This window comes from Acipenser ruthenus, chromosome 5 (genome assembly GCF_902713425.1).
Source record: "Acipenser ruthenus chromosome 5, fAciRut3.2 maternal haplotype, whole genome shotgun sequence".
Lineage (NCBI taxonomy): Eukaryota > Metazoa > Chordata > Actinopteri > Acipenseriformes > Acipenseridae > Acipenser > Acipenser ruthenus.
In genome coordinates this window covers 14,051,819-14,069,486 of record NC_081193.1, presented here as the reverse complement: position 1 = coordinate 14,069,486, position 17,668 = coordinate 14,051,819, and the positions used below count along the sequence as shown (strand labels likewise).

Below are 17,668 nucleotides of genomic sequence, written 5' to 3'. Positions count from 1 at the left end.
AAAAATCCTGCAGCTCTCCAGCTCAGGGTGGGTGTATGAGAGGAGTGGAGAGAGCGAGGAGAGAGAGAGAAAAACTAAATTAAAATATACAGGAACAGTGACAGCGACTGCCCAGCCTGACCTGTGTGGTTTGTTTTATTTAAAATATTTATTTTCGCTCTGTGAGCACAGTGTGTTTTTGTTCAAACCTTTTATTTATTTTTCTGTTTGAATCTGCAGTATTTGGTGTCAGTTTGTTTTAGTTCCTGCTTCTGCCTTGACGTCACCGCCCAGCCGCCCTGTCACACGTGGTGTCCTGTGTGGAATCACCAGCGCCTCCTGGACGCAGGCAAAAGAGGATACTGCAGTTTCTGTTTTTTTTCGTTTTTGCTATTTTTCTATTTCGTTTTTTATTACTTGTGAAGAGGAGAATGGGAGGAGAGGGGATGGGAGGAAGAAGGATGAGCTGCTAGAAGCAGCAGCAGGAGAGAAGTGAGAGGAGATGGTGGTCACAGGACCCCACCGTACTGGGACACAGAACAGGAACAGTGGAGGGCTGGAGGGGCCCCCCTGTGTGTCATCTGCAGGGAGTTTGGGCATGGCCAGGAGGACTGCCCCTATGAAGACCCCTGCTTCTGGAAGGCCTATTCAATGGGGAGTGTGTCCTGTGCGTCTGGGTGGTTTTGGCTGCTGGAGCAGCAGACCCCATCACCTCCACAGGCCAAGAGAGAGCAGAAGGTGAGGAGAAGGAGGCAGAGAGGGGACACGGACCTGGAGTGGGAGGAGCCCGAACGTCCTGCGCCTGAGTGGGAGGAGCCCGAACGTCCTGCGCCTGAGTTGGAGGAGCCAGAGCATCCTGCGCCTGAGTGAGAGGAGCCAGAGCATCCTGTGCCTGAGTGGGAGGAGCCAGAACGTCCACAGCCCAAGAGGGGGGAGTCGGTGCATCCACAGCCCAAGAGGGGGGAGTCGGTGCGTCCACAGCCCAAGAGGGGGGAGTCGGTGCGTCCACAGCCCAAGAGGGGGAAGTCGGTGCGTCCACAACCCAAGAGGGGGAAGGCCGAACGTTCACAGCCCAGTTATCCGCCAGCAGAGGGAGAGTTCCTGCTGGTTCGGCCTCCACCATCGTGGGAGGACTGTGTGTCACTCCCACCTCCACCAGCAGAGGGAGAATACCTGCTGGTGCCATCTCCACTGCCGTAGGAGGACTGTGTGTCGCTCCCACCTCCACCAGCAGAGGGAGAGTACCTGCTGGTCCCACCTCCACCAGCAGAGGGAGAATACCTGCTGGTACCAACTCCACCGCCGTGGGAAGACGACTTGCTGCTCCCACCTCCACCAGCAGAGGGAGAGTAACTGCTGGTTCCGCCTCCATCGCCGGCACCAGCAGAGGGAGAGTACCTGCTGGTCCCACCACCACCCGAGAGAGAGGAGCAGGAGCTGCCTCTCTCTTCAGGCAGGATGGACTGGGACGAGATCCAGGGGGTCCATTGCCACCTTGTCGTGCATCGTCTAGGGATGCCAGTTCGCCATCGCCTGGGGGTGCCTGCCATGCATTGCCCAAGGATGCCTGCCTTGCACCGCCCAGGGATGCCTGCCTTTCACCGCCCAGAGTTGCTAGCCTTGCACCGCCCATGGATGCCTGCCTTGCATCGCCCAAGGATGCCTGCTGCTGATGCTGTCGCCTCCGGAGGGTCCGCTGCTGCTGCCGTCGCCTCCCGAGGGTCCGCTGCTGCTGCCGTCGCCTCCCGAGGGTCCGCTGCTGCTGCCGTCGCCTCCTGAGGGTCCGCTGCCGTCGCCTTGGGTTATCGAGGCTCCTGCTTCGTCTGGGGTCGTCGAGGGTCCTGCTTCTCCTGAGGTCGCCAGGGGCTCTGCTTCGCCTGGGGTCGCTACCAGTCCTGCCATGCGGCAGGAAATAATGTGGTCGGAGCCCCATGGAGGGGAGCTGCTGGCCACGAAGAAGTGGGGGTAAGTCTGGAGACCACCCCCAAAATTTCCTTGGCCGGAGGAGCTGGCCTGTGCACGGTCCACCGGGACGCTACAGCTGTTTGGGTGGGAAGAGGACATCCCGCTGTGGCTGCCCTCGGAGACACTTTGCTTCCCCAGTTCCTGGGCCGGGACTGTTAGCCGGGACTTTGGGACTAAGGGGGGAGGTGGCCGTTGGGCCATGTGTGCTGCGCACAAGGGGGGGGGGGGATATGTAACAGGGCGAGGAGCCCTATACGTATTTATTTGTTTATTTTTAGAACAGGGTTTCCCCCTCCGTCCCTGTGCAGTGTTATTTTGTATTTATTTTGTGTTATTTATTTATGTGACGGCGTAGCCATGTTTGTTTTGTTTTGTTATTGTATTTGTTTAGTAGCGTGGATGGGTAGCCCCATCCACAGTAATTAAAAAGAATTCTGAATTCTGTCTTCCAAATTTAAAAAAAAAAAAATTGCCCCAAAAGAGTTGTAGATGCTCAAAGTATTATTTACATACATTGTACTCCCCTCCTACCTCTGCCATGTTGACAATGATTTTGTTCTATAATATTTGTAATTTAAACACATCATTGTATTGCCTCAGAGAGAATTTCAAGCGTGTGTATGATTTCCCAAGGCGGACATGAACGATGAACGAAGAGACATCACCTTGGGGGTGTACCAGCTTTAACTAGGCAAGGTCTAACCATAGTGAACAGTTACAGATGGTTTTATGTTTGTTTGTTCATAAGCAATGAGAAGGAGCTGCTATTCTTCAGCCTGACCAAATGGAACCTTGATTTGAATGACTTGCATCGTCATGGAAGAGGTATGACTGTGAGACACCAGGGTGTGGTTCACAAACAACCTGTGAAACAGTCATGTTTTTTTTTCTTTTCTAGGAAAGTAAGTGCTCTTCATCTTTCAAGCCCATTACGTTCCAGCTCATTGTGCTCATTAACCACTGGAGCCTGAGACTGTTTTGATTGCAGAGGAGGACAGGAGTGAAGAGATGAAAAAGTTTAATTATTCTCAGCTTTGGATTTTAAACAAACATTTTCCCCAGTGAAGCCTACTCGGCTTCCAACCCTGGTCCTGGAGAGCCCCTATCCAGCAGGTTTTCTAGGCGTCTTTACATAACCAGTGGCTAAAGATCTGGAAAACCTGTTAATCTTGACTAATTAAGCCATTAATTGGTTCAATTAAGTAACTGAGAGACTGGTTGAAACAAAAAACCAGCAGCCACAGCAGCTCTCCAGGACCAGGGTTGGAGACCCTCTCTTATACCTTATGTTTTTAAAATTCTCAAGTTTGTTATTTAAAGAATATGATATTTTTTTCTAGGTTTATATTATCTAACAATACATACTTCCATAGTTAACTTGTGAAGAAGGTGGCTTGGAGTCTTTCCAGGAAAGTAATAGAGCTTTTTAGATACCAAAGAATTAGTGGAAGTAGTGAGGTGAGGTGTCCCCAAGAATTACAAGTCCACCTGAAAATGGAATATCATAATCTATTATTTCACATAAATGGAATACAATGTTTTCCCAATAAAATGTTAATTTGGAGCAATTCCATATCATATGTATAAGGGATCCTGTATCAGTGTCACATCTCCAGCATTTGTTTGAATCACATAAGACACAAGTATACATTATTTTAGGGATATACTATACTTAATGTAATAATTTAAACTGAATTGACCTTCATTTTGCATTAGGAGAAGAACAGGTTATGTTACTCTCTATGTCAGGTCTCACCAGGCAGTGTTTCCTTAATATCAAGCTCCCATAATTGTTGTGGCATTGTATTCATTGTGATTAATTTAGTAGTATGGAAGTTTCTAATTATGGCATAACGTTTAGTTAAAATGTTTATTTTATTTATTTATTGTTTTGATTGTACTGTACTAATACAAACAAATTGATATAGATGTGTTTGTATTAGTACAGTACAAGCATAGCTTCTCAGCTGACACACGACAGGCAGTCATGTGATTTTATACAGGAAGGAATGTACAGTCAGTTCTGCAGTCAAAAACAAAGTCCAGAAACAGATCTGCGGTAAAGCGAAAACCACTACCGGTATCCTTTTTCTTTCTTGTCTTGAATTCTTCACCATGGCTTGGACAAAATACCAACTCCTTCTCGCTGGAATGATGCTTATCACAGGCTCAATCAACACATTATCAGCCAAGTAAGTGATAAAACATTAGTGAGAGAAATTCTCATGATGTGCTACACTACACATGTGCTCGAAATGACAGTGGTTTAGGGTCTACTTGTTCATTTGCATTTTCTGGACGTTATCAGATTCAAATGCAGTTTTGCATTTTCAAAGTTAATTAGAAAGGGTCAGCAAAAAAAAAAAAGTGTATATTGTAAGGTTGGGCTGCAAATTAAACAATGCATTTACTGTACTACGACTAGGATGACGACTACGACTACAACTACAATAATAATAATAATAATAATAATAATAATAATAATAATAATAATAATAATAATAATAATAACATTAAAACTCCACTATCGTCCTAGGTCAGGGCTTCTCAAACCCGGTCCTGGGGAACCCTGTGTCGTTGCAGTTCAAGTTCAAAATGTTAACTAACTTGAAATCTGCAACTATTTAATAAATGAAAACAAGTAAAAAGTTATGATTAAGCACATTATCAGTTCAATTAAGGGTCTAGTTAAGAGATTGAGAGCTCAGCTGGAATGAAAACCAGCAGACACCGGCTGTCCCCACGACCGGGTTTGAGAAGCCCTGTCCGGGTACACTAACCAGCTCTTGCATGGAGCACTCGATCTCTATATATTGTTATTGTTGTTTTCACATTGATCTTACTGTACCTGCAAACTTACGTTATAATGTGTTTTATTATTTATGTATTCGATGCATTTGCCTGCCTGCCTTATTCAAGTAAATAACAATTGTGCAATTTAAAGTTACTTGAATGAAACCTATTTTAAGACCTCGGGGTGAATTCTGAGTTTTGTAGTTTTTAATGCTCTGTTTGTCTACTGGGTATATTGGAGAATTGCCATTTATGAAACTACATATCCCAGACTAGATTTGCTGTATCAGGGAACACCGCTGTCTCTACAGAACAGAAGATGAATACTGGGTTCCGCCAGCTCTCGTGACCTGACAAGCCAATGATGTGTCAGCAGTTTAGACACTAACCACGAGATACTGACAAACTGACTCAATTTTGATTACAAGCTGACTCATTTTTACAAGTATTGCCGAAGGATTTACTTGTAGATTTTGTATAAACGTGTTTCAGTCAATGTCACGCGACTTGAATGCGTTCCATATGTACCGTCTGCTCCGGTTTTAGTGATTCTACTTTACTTAAGTTTAAACAGGTGGTGGCTGTTAAATTCTTGAGCGATACATTTTACTTGAAAGAAACAGTTACTTGCTTTTTTATGATACAACACAACGTGGTATTTTTAATTGCAAGTTTATTACAAGCCATGCATGTGTGTATTTATCACAGACTGCCATTGGAGCTCATATTTCATATGTATGCTTAGAATGTTTTTTCCTGCTCCAGTAAAAAAAAAAAAAAAAATACATACAGCAGCAAGAATGATTTGTGGTTTCAGTGTTCTAGACACTTGAAAATTGTCAGGAAAAAGTGCAAAGTTCTGGTTACATTCCTCTGACAGCAGGAATATCAATATATCAATATCAGTTGACAGGAAATAGGCAGTGGCATCAGAAGAGTTTTTTTTTAGTTTACCCTGTAGAATCACAGTTTGAAGAAAGCAAAACATTTTCAATATTAAACATAACACAAAACCAAATTGTCAATATTCTAAGACGCCCCGAGGACACCGTTTTATATGTCACACATAAACGTAAATAAATATGCAGTACAGAGATACACTTGTAATGTTTATTGTAGAAATGCAAAGAAATGCAGAGGATTCTGAAAAAGTGCAGATGAAGACACACCACATTCTGACCTCTCAGATTGAGAGTTAAAATATCAGAAAATGATCACTTAATTAGAGGACCATTTCTTTAAATATGTTTCTGGTTTGGGAGTAGGCTTCTCTCTGATATCTTCCATACCTTAACAGCTATGGAAAAAATGTCATGATATAGATGCTGTTCAGATTCAAAACGTATTCGATTACTGCTGTCCCATTTAAGTTGACCATTATGCACAGTCATTTTTCAGTTCTAGTATATTTTCCCCCACATTCAGTTTAGCATGTTGTACTCAGGGCCATAGCCAGCCTTGAAAAATGACCGAAGCGCTTGCCCGTGCTCCCCCCCAAGTTTTTTTTTAATATGTTGTTTATTAAAATCCAAAAGTTTAGTTAACAGGTTTTTTTTTTCTGAATAAGGTACTATAAATTTTGAGTACCAAGGTTCTATATTAGCAGTGTGGTTTTGTACAGTGCAAATAAGTAGATTTTTCTTTGCAATATTTAAATTCAATATAAAAGAAAATAAGAAATGTAGCAATGCCAGAATATTTGTTGTAGACACTATACTTAGTTTTAAATCCTAATCTATCAAACAAATCATTTTAACAGTGATGTCATTATCCAAATACCGAGAAGACAAGTGCTTGCATACATAATGTTTTGTGTGATATTAATTATAAAGTCACATTCAACAGTAAAATGATCTTAAGTGGGTTGACAGCTGACAAACACATCATAACCAATGAGGGTTGCAGCTCGAGCTTTTCGGCTGACCGTCGATTTGATTGGCTGTGTTCTGATTTATGCTCATGAATATGCATTTGACTTCTACTAATGTGAATGGCCAGCTGCGAGGCTCCTTGCAAACCGCAGCCCTATGAACTCGACACAAACCTCAACTACCAGTGTCAATCATACATTGTCTGAAATAAACCTTCAAGTATTCGACTTACTTCCAATGCAAAAAGGGATGAATGCATTTTTATTTGTGGCAAAGCAACATGTAAAATGACCTCAATAAATAATTATTAGTATGATTTTAACCTAAGCATGTGCCTCAGGTTCCTCATAGCTGGCTACGGCCTTGAGTACTGTAAAGCCTTTCTATGGTATATAGCAATATATCCATGGGTGTTTTAGCTATTATGTAGTCTGGACAGGCAAAGCGCTACTTTAATACTATAATAAACTCAAAGCTTCAATAAAAGCATCCGGTTTTGATATCTTGTTTCATGTATGTGGAAAGTAGCCATTCAGCTGACAAGCAGTTTAGCCACAATTGACAGATTTATCAGGCCAAAGTCTAAACAAGCTTGCATGGCTTCCCAAATTGTGGTATGGTATTACAGCATATTGTACTGTTAGAGTGCCTTTGAAAAATGAGTTACTGTGATAAACAATTGTTTTGTTACTCAATATATGGTCACACACAGATTTTTTCATACTGTTTGGGCTTCTTAAAGAGTCCCCACGCATTGCTACAACTATTTAAATCACATACCTGTAATTTTTATTTTCGTTGTTAACATCCTGATAAGTTTTTACACTTGTAAATGTAGTCTCTCTAAGAGGTATTTTCAAGAGGTCTCAGTACTTTCAGGTTTCAGATCACTTTCTGATCAGTGCCGTAGGTGCACATTTTTTCCTACCCAAATTCCTGAAGAGACACACCCCAATGAAACTGGTGCAGTTACGAGGGTGTGTGTGTGTGTGTTTTTCTTTATCTATCTATCTATCTATCTATCTATCTATCTATCTATCTATCTATCTATCTATCTATCTATCTATCTATCTAAGGACCCCAAGTCGAAATATGACCCCATCAGGATGCAGAAATGCACTTACTCAAAGTTGATCTGAAGGAGAAGATCCACTTTTGTACGTTTGAAATGTAAATAAATACATTGGATGGCTGATAATTTTATTTTAAGCATTGGTCGGCAATGTATTTATAAGGCTACCGCATTGAGTTTTTTTATTTATTTATTTTTTTAAATAGTTTGACACAATTGGGGCTACCCTGGAGAATAATTCCAACTAGTCTTGTTTTTACATGAAAATTAAATAAAATTGGTCTATGGGTAGAATTGTACACAATTGTTGTTTTTTAAAAATAGATTTAGGTAAGATTTGTAATTGAGTGTTTAAAGTTGTGGATGAACATACACTGAATACGATACAGAACGTTCCTTTCTGAAAGTAAGTTAGCTTTAATTTATCTTCATACAGTATCGTCTTTAGTTTCATACAATATTAATACATAAATACTGTCAGCACTCACATATCCGACCCTATAAACTTTTGACTGTTAAACAAGTGTGACACATATCTGATTATTTAATCTGATTAGACGTGTATGTAGGTGAGCACGTTGCACGTGAGCAATTTGGCTGCACTGAGTCAGCGAGAGAGTCCAGGTGCCATCAGGAGCCCTAGTCTTGTGATACCCCCCCTCACAAACCTGTCCTGCAGTGCAAGTGACTGGAGGCATTGCACTGTGAGAAGAGGGTTAAAAAGAAGTGGTTCCTCTAGGAGGCTCTGAGCTGTCAGTCTCCTCCTCCCTCTCCACTCTCACTGCCTTCCACACTTTTAAAATACTGCAATAAAAAGAGGGTAGATTAGAACCAGAGCGTGGTGGCTGATTAAAAACAAATGAGTGTGAACCTTTGTTGAGCAAGAGGCAGGCTAAACTGTGTCATTTAAAACAACTATAAAGGTTTTGATAGGGGCACCATTAATATTTTAAACACCCTTATTTAATTTACAACTGTGTATTAATTATCATTGCCATTGTTAAACCATCTCAATTACTGCACATCGTGAATAGCAGATGATGATAAAACGTGGAATATTCTAGCTGTATATTCCTTGAACAAAACTGTTTGCTTTCCTCTCCCTGTAAGGATGATGTAGTCACTACAGTACTGTACACACAATTTATTTCAGAAAATAGATACATTCTGTCTAGAGACACACTCTTTTTAAGATTAGCAAATGACAGAAACCAATGAGCGGGGTGAACCCCACCACAGGATGTTAACAATAAAAAGAAAAATTACAGGTAGGTTTTATAAATAGTTGTAGCAACACATGGGGATGTATAACAGCAGGGTCGACCTAGGTGACAGAAGCAAGAACACAATGCTCGTACGCAATGCCCTGGAAGCAGAAACGTTCACATGACCGCCTTTTCATCTGTTTTAAGAAGGTTTGCTTGTTACGGACGCTTCCATCCAAGCTTCTCTGGATTGAATCGTCGACACAGATGTTGATTAGAGCAAATGTTTCTTCATCGCGCCACGCCATCCCTGCAGAATAAACAAATGGCTCACAAGTTCCTTGTGGAAGTGAAACCTTTGCAGTTTATTTTTTGTCTCAGATGTTTTTTTAAATTTTCTTACCATTATGATGGATTTCTTTTTTTTCTGGTCTCCTTCAACTTCACTCATAATTGCGCATACACAGTAAAGCAGTGCTTCAGCAGGGGGCAGGAGGGTTTGAATTGCTCCTCCAATTAAAACCAGGGATCAGACTACGTCATCTGCTGTCACTAGTATGTGTACCGGAGGCTTGTCTTATCTGATGAAAAAAACTCTCTGGACCCCTCCAATTAAAACCCGTGCTCAGATCAAGTGATCTGCTACTGCTAGTACTGTGGTTAATAGCTGATAGGAGTTCATAATGGAGTCTTGCCTCCTCTCAGAGAAACTTATAAAACAGCAAATTGGGAGCTGGAGGGCAGGTTTGTGCAGTATATAGAGCCTGACTTATCTTCCATGCAGGAAACCATTAAGCAACAGAAGACAGGCTAGCTGTTCTGTCAGCATATAGTTTGTACTTCAAACAATTTTTGTCGAAAGGGCTTTTTTCTTTTTCTTTTTTTTCCCCCTGGTATTAAAGACGCTGCTAAAGAAGTTTGTGCAAATTGTTTTTGCTTTGGCCACAGGTATTATTGTAGTAGGTAATGTGAGTCCAGCATGTTCAGTCTAGTTGTGTAGTGCAAAACATGAAATGAATGTGTGCACCTGTGAGGTACAAGCTCTCTTTTGTGAAAAAAAGAGATGCATTTTCTTTGGTTTTGTACATGCATGTTCTTGTTCTTAACCATTCCACTCTTAACAGTGATGTCATGGTGGGACACTTATTAGTCATACAAATCAAGTTCGAATAGTTTCTTCAGACAACATCATTTTTTTATTGCCATACTGTATATTTGTATCAGTTCCTTATATATTGTTTTTTTCTTTTTATCTAGATGGGCAGATAACTTTTCTGCGCCAGGATGCAAAGGATCTACAGAACACTCCTTCTCACACCCTTTCCTTCAGGTAACCACATGCGCTGCTAATGACGTGACTTGACACTTGACTTGTCTAGGCTTAGGGTTAGGGTTAGGGTTAGGGTTATAAGTGAATCTTATGCTGGACTGAAGTAGTACTTCAGTTGCCTTTATGCCATTGTGTGGATGTTTGTTGTGTGAACCCTGCGGTCCCCCAGATCCCCCTTGTAAATGAGATGATGCATCTCCAAGGGTTTCGTCCTGAACTAATATTCAAGCATTAGGAGCAGAAAGAAGGAAGTTGCCATCAAAGGGAACTGAAAAAGAAGGAAGCAGTTCCAAAGAGATGCGGCGTGCCAAGAAGCAGAATCTGTTTTGCTTGAATTTAATCCAGCAAGAGAAGGCACAGACTGGAAAAAAAAAAAACTCTGATTGCATACTGTAGTTTTTATGTAGAAGTCTACTGTAAATGCCCTTTAGTACATACTATTGTCTTATCCTCAGAGCAATGGAAAATGTATTAGAAAATAACCAAAACACACATTCAGATATTACATTCAGCTATTCTTAAGCTGAGGGAACACAAAGCCCTTTTTTCAGGCAGTGGCTTGAAACCTGGTTCCAGGAGACAGAGAGACCTAGTTTGAGGCAACTTTGCTGTATCAAACCCCAATCTCCCCTGAAACCAAGTTCCAAGCGACAAAGTGGCTTTGTGTTCTCTTAGCTTTATAGTATTCAGATATAGTTCATCTGTGAAATTCTATATAGATTTGAAGACATTATTTAAATTGATACCTAATAAAATAACTTTAAACTAACAACTTCCTGAGCAGAGTTATAACAGCAAACAGTTTCCTGTGGTCCGTGTCATACGGGTCATGCCACTGTCACCTGTCTTGTTTCCTGCAGGCGGTGGGCATGTTTCTCGGGGAGCTCAGCTGCCTGGTGCTGTTCCACATTCTCCTTTGTCATGACAGAAGGAGCCCAGAACCGAAGATGAACACGGGCCAGACCTTTAACCCCCTCTACTTCTTCCCGCCAGCCATGTGCGACATGACAGCCACCTGCATCATGTATGTCGGTATGTCGTTTTATTATTATTATTATTATTATTATTATTATTATTATTATTATTATTATTATTATTATTATTATTATTATTTGGGCTATCATTGTTTAAGAGCACAAATAGAGAAGCACAACTGTATTGCTTGCAGTTTTTTGGTTTTTTTTGGTAAAATAATCCAGCAGTCACATGTAGACATCTAGTGTTGGTAAGTATTATTACAGGTTATGTGACCGTGACACATCACTGATTCAAATGCAGAGAAATGCCAATGCTATGTAAATCAAATTGTATTGTACTTTGTGTTGTGCCGCTGCTCCAAAAAGTATAAGAAAGGTACACTTTCTTAAACGAGGGTGTCAAACTCGTTTCATATGGCGAAAACATCAAGTGACAGTTATAAAAATACAAAGACAAACCCAAAACATCAAAATTATCGTATTTAACAACAATGATCAAACATAGCATATTCACATTCCCCTAAACAGCACAGATTTAGATTATTTCACTCACTCTTTAGAACACGTGTGCAAACATGCTTCTGAGCGAGTTCCTTCGCATGAGCAACACAAATTATAATGTTGCTGTGATTGCTGTGAATCAGCGACAACAGTGTGTCAGCTGGTTCGAGTTACGACACCAGTGATACCAGAAAAAAGGGTTTTAGTTCTGATTTGTAAGTTCTGTAGTGAGAAGTGTCATTGTGTCTTTAGCCATGAAGAGAAAGGTGGAACAAGAGTGCCTTTCACTATTTGTGTGACTTTTAGACTTTCCTGCAGAATACTTCACAGTGTGTGAGTCTGGGAACATGTCCACTACAGATTTGCTGAACTAGTCACAACATGTAAAGGTCTCTACATACAGTTGTAGTCCAAAGTTTACATACCCCAATGCAAATGTATCATTTCTAGAAATTTCTTGAAAACAAATAATTATAGGAAAATTCTTTTGTAGCAAGTTTTGCTTTTGTGGATGAGGAAAATAAGTTACAAGAAATAGATGTCTACAATTATTTATTTCAGCAATTTTTTTTGCAAAACTCCCAAAATCCTAATTCAAAAGTATTCATACCCTGACAAGGAAAATTAAATGAATAGCTAGTTGAGGCACCTTTAGCAATAATAACCTTTTTTAAACGATAAGGATATTTGTTAATGAGCTTTTGGCATGGTTCTTTAGTGATTTTTGACCAGTCCAACACAAAATTGTTCCAGTTCATTCAAATTCCGAGGACTTCTCTTATGCATAGCCTTCTTCAACTCATACCAATTGGATTTAGATCGAGACTTTGACTAGGCTATTCCAGAACCTTGATTTTATTCTTCTTTAACTATTCTGAAGTAGATTTTGATGTGTGCTTTGGATCATTGTTGTGTTGGAACGTCCAGTTGCGTTTTAAACCAAGTTTTGTAGCGGAGGGTTTCAGATGATTGACCAATATCATTTGGTTTGCTATGGAATTCATTTTACCATGTATTGGAACTAACTTTCCTGTGCCATTAGAGGAAAAACAACCCCATAGAAAGATATTACGACCTTCATGCTTGACAGTAGGTATGGTGTTGTTTTCTTTGTATGCCTCTCCAGACTTTCTCCAAACGTAACAACTATCAGCGTGACCGAATAGCTTGATTTTTGTTTCATCACTCCACAAAACCTTTGACAAGAACGCATATCCATCATTCACATGCTGTTTTGCAAACTTTAAGCAATTGTCCTTGTGACATTTTCCTAAGAGTGGCTTTTTCCTTGGCGTGTAACCATTGAGACCTTTACCATGCAATACTTGACCTATGGTTGAAATGGAAACCCCAGTCCCATTGCAGCCAGTTCACTTTGAATATCTTTGGCAGTCAATCTCAGATTGTTATTAACCTTCCTCACTTGTTCTTGGTGAAAGAACCTTCTTTCTTCCAGACCGAGGGAGCGTTGTGACAGTACCATGAGTCTTGTACTTCTTGATAATAGAAACAATAGTTGAAATTGGGATGCTCAAATGCTTGGAAATCTTCTTGTACTCTTCTCCAGCTGTATGACAATAAATAATTTTCTGCCTAAGGTCTTTACTTTTTCCCCATATTGACTTATTGGTAATGACAGCAATCATCCTATGCCTAACCTTTTTATACTCTCTAAGAATGTTCACCAACAATCCAGTATTTTCTAGACTTTTTTAGAATTAGGTTCTGCATTATCGTATTGAAATTTCTAGCACCTTGTAGACAGTACTATCATAGCATCAAAGGGTATGAATGCTTTCGAATTAGCATTTTTGGAGTTTTGCAAAAAAAAATATTTTGAAATAAATAATTGTAGACATCTATTTCTTGTAACTTCTTTTCCTCATCCACAAAAACAAAACTTTTGCTACAAAAAAATGTTCCTAAAATTCTTTGTTTTCTAGAAATTATACATTTCCATTGGGGTATGTAATTTATTTGACCTCCGTTTTTCCTTTGGCAACGAAAGCTGTTATTGAAGCACTGGTTTTATGAGCATCACTGGCTTTTCTGGTGTTTTTGTGATCTCTCGTGTTTACCTAAAACATCATTCTTGCTCTCACAGTTAAAGTCAGTCCTGCATAGTTTACAGAAAATATGCCATTTTCCAGCATTGCTTCGGATTATGTGAGAATATGTTGTTGTCCAAGAAGCTTGAAATTTGCATCAATATTTTATTTTTTTCTTACCGGGAGGGCTTATCGCATGATAAGCCATTGTTGATGATTCATTGCACTGAATGCATGCCTGCCACAGGGCTCTCCTGGGTCCTAAACACTGCCATATACAGACAGAGATTGCAGTAACCACAGACAGTACATTACTTTTGCAGAAATTAGTTTGCTGACATAAAGGGGTTTAACAGTAAAGTTCGGAGAAAATCTGTCCTGGTAGATATCCGGGAGAAGTGTCCAAGAAACATAAGAGACCCAGCAAATAAGGGAGAGTTGACAGGTCTGGTATCCAATTGAATAAATGACAACATCGCTCCGGGGGCCATGTGTTTGACACCCCTGCTTTATACAGACACTAGCAATTCTTTAACATGATGCACAGGCAATCCTTTAACATGATACAAGGAAAAGGTAATTCTATAGAAACATTACAGAAATTGATTAAACAGCAGTTTTGGTTTACAGTCTTATTGTTTGTTCATTTGTTTATTTATCATTTTTTTCAGCTCTCAACATGACCAGTGCCTCAAGTTTCCAGATGCTGCGGGGAGCAGTGATTGTCTTCACCGGGCTGTTATCCGTGGCATTCCTGGAACGGAAGCTGATGGTCAGTCAATGGATCGGAATCTTCATCACCATCACTGGTCTGCTGGTGGTCGGCCTGGCAGACTTTGTAAGTGGAGAAAAAGATGAACAACACAAGCTCAGCGAAGTCATTACAGGTACCAGCTTTACATTTTATTCACGCAATGTATTTTACAATTCCTCCTGTGCAAAGTATATTGAGAGAGATTCACAAGCTAAGTTGGTATTTGTTTTATTTGCATCCTTACCTTATAAACACACGTTATTCTAATGTCCACACATTTGAGAATGATTCTGGTCATACACTAAAACACCTTAGTGATTTATCAAAAATACTATATGCACATAAATCAAGAATGAAACAGACCAATTTTTTGTATTATATTTAAATCCTTCATCGGGTATATAAGGAGTGTTTTAAAATGTTTCTCATTTGGCATACAGGTGACCTCCTTATTATAATGGCTCAGGTCATAGTTGCCGTCCAGATGGTCCTGGAGGAGAAATTTGTTTACAAGCATGATGTCCATCCTCTGCGGGCCGTGGGCACAGAAGGTACAGTGTCCATGAAAATTGTTATAAAGTGTCAGGTACCTGATGTTTGTATTTGACATTATGCTTTGAACTGGTGTATTCTTCAGTTCAGGTCAAGGTGTAAAACATTAGGACAGTAAAAGCAAGAAGCAAATTAGCTTGAACTAATAAGATTAGCACAGTCTAATAGTTTTAGTTTCAGGTAGGTTCAGAGTGGTACAGACAACAGGTAAATGGTTACAATCTGGTCTACCTAATGTCATTTTTAGACATGATGGACACAATGATGCATTATTATTATTATTATTATTATTATTATTATAAAGAGTTTTTAAAAAAATGTAGGGACGATGGGCTAACTGTAAAACGGCTGTATTGTGATTTACCAGATACACTGTAACAAAATTAGAAAAAACTATACTAATAAAAGGGGTAACCCTTTTCCTCTGTTTTGTCTCTCAGGTTTTTTCGGCTTTGTCACCCTGTCGCTCCTGCTCATCCCCATGTACTACATTCCTGCGGGTCACTTTGGCAACAACCCTCGGCAGGTCCTGGAAGATTCCCTGGATGCTTTCTGCCAGATCGGCAACCAGCCCATGATTGTCCTGGCTCTGCTGGGCAACATCATCAGCATTGCCTTCTTCAACTTTGCCGGGATCAGCGTCACCAAGGAGATCAATGCCACCACGCGCATGGTGCTGGACAGCCTGCGCACTGTGGTCATCTGGGCAGTGAGCCTGGCTGTGGGCTGGGAGAGGTTCCATGGGCTGCAGGTCCTAGGCTTCATTGTCCTGCTTGTAGGGGCCGCCCTGTACAATGGACTGCACAAGCCTGTAATGGAAAAGATCCCCTGCTGCGCTCGGTTCCTGGGCCAGAGCTCAAGTGAAGAAAGGCTCCTGTCAGGAAGCACAGCGTCTGTTAATCAGGACACTTAAATTTGGCCATACATAAACATATTTCCAAAGTTGGTCGGAGGTTTTATATCATTATTTCAACTGATTACGTTTTTATTATGGTTAATGTTTATGTTTTAGTGAATATGTTTTTTTGTTGTTTTTTAGAGAAAAATACCCACTTTACATATCTTTTGAACATTTTTTTTTTTACCAAAGACCATTTAAAATTAACCTTCCAGACACATTTTCCATATGTAAATTAAATTACTACAAGAAAATTCTTATCCACAGACTTCAATCAGCATGCAATTTTTAGTTTTTATTAAACTAATAGGATTAGCTCAATCACTCGTAGTTAAATTCTCAGAAAGGAAAATGACACTTGCCAACAAAAACAAATGCAGAATGTTCTGGCTTTGGTGACGTTACAAAAATGAGCCTTTAGATTCAATGCATTTAAAATGCTGTGGACTAATCAATAATTAACATCTATATCCTAGTTTTTTCTTACAATTGAGTATCCCAGTGCAAGTAAGTAGCGTGTAGGCATATGCAGGTTTTATCAAACCAGATTACATATCATATTATTTTGTATTGTGTATTCACTACACCTTCATATATACATCAGTGCAATTATACTTAAGTGTTTTTACTTTTTTGCTAACTACATGCTAGATAGTGATGAAAAGTACCAGACATGAATCTATCACAATTTTACACTTTAGCTAACTCAGGTACCTTTAAGCTGTAATGCCTGTTGTGAGATTCAAATAGTATATATAGTGTACGTGCATTGTCTATATAGCATGCCGTGTATACAAAGTTTAATACTTCACAGATTAAAAACACTATTTGTGAGCTTGTTGATTTAATTATGGACAAGGGTGAGCCTAGACTTATCCCAGGCTGCCCAAAGTTTTTATTGCTTAGATCCCTTATAAACTTTTACTGTGGTGTATATATACAATGGTAGCAGAAGAGCAAAGGTGTGAAACATGTTTAGAAAAATGAATGTGTTAACAAGCACATTCCATCATAGATAATTATGGTACTGAAAGCATGGTGAAACCATAGATCCAAAAATGACCTGTAATCTTTGTTTTTTACGTGATACGATATAGCTGTGTTTTAGAAGTACCTTTTTTTCTAAGATGGAGGGTGTAAAGAAGAAATTAAGTATTGCATGTAGGTTCACATTTACTGTATGTTTTAGATGAAAGGTAACTGATAAACAGACATCGTTGGATGTTTGGACCTTCAGGGTTGATGACAAGGGTACACTTTTTCCTCCATCTAGTTTTGTTATTGACAAATCTCTAAATAGCCTGATACCTGCTTTACTGTATCCGCGTCATATGCTGTCTGTTTAAAAGTGCTATCATCATCCGCTGGTTTGCACACAGCACAGTACCTGCAGTTTGGCTCTGTGGCTTTGGGAAACAGGAATAATGGTACATTCTTGGGGTGCATTTGCACCCCTTTCCGCCTTCCGTGGGTTACAAAAAATATAATTATTTCACATACCACAATCACAGCTCCTGCACACTGGCAGAACAGATTGTTGAGAGTTGCAGGATGGCTGAGGGACATGTAGAAATGGCGTATCTTCTAACGTTATTGATTTCGCTCTACATATGCTTTTTTTTTTAGCCCTATGTAGTCAATTTTCTATCTCAGAATGAGCATCTATGTTCGTATAATACACACAATATAATTACTACATTATTTGCAGTACCCAGCTTTTTAC

The 17,668-nt window shown here is 40.0% G+C and overlaps 1 protein-coding gene across 1 annotated transcript; it reads left to right on the top strand.

Moving 5' to 3' along the window:
* Positions 1–3,933: 3,933 nt before the first annotated feature.
* Positions 3,934–16,779, top strand: LOC117402642 (solute carrier family 35 member F6-like). Its single transcript, XM_034003989.2, has 6 exons — positions 3,934–4,136; positions 10,143–10,215; positions 11,076–11,247; positions 14,413–14,628; positions 14,936–15,046; positions 15,488–16,779. The coding sequence occupies exons 1-6, from the start codon at positions 4,060–4,062 to the stop codon at positions 15,958–15,960; spliced, it is 1,122 nt and encodes a 373-aa protein (XP_033859880.1). The 5' UTR covers positions 3,934–4,059; the 3' UTR covers positions 15,961–16,779.
* Positions 16,780–17,668: the final 889 nt, after the last annotated feature.

Excerpts from the sequence above, each read along its gene's own strand:
- LOC117402642 (XM_034003989.2), top strand. The coding sequence starts at position 4,060 with ATGGCTTGGACAAAATACCAACTCCTTCTCGCTGGAATGATGCTTATC. Across the intron at positions 10,216-11,075 it reads TCTCACACCCTTTCCTTCAG|GCGGTGGGCATGTTTCTCGG; the intron begins GTAACCACATGC and ends TGTTTCCTGCAG. Across the intron at positions 14,629-14,935 it reads GCTCAGCGAAGTCATTACAG|GTGACCTCCTTATTATAATG; the intron begins GTACCAGCTTTA and ends TTTGGCATACAG.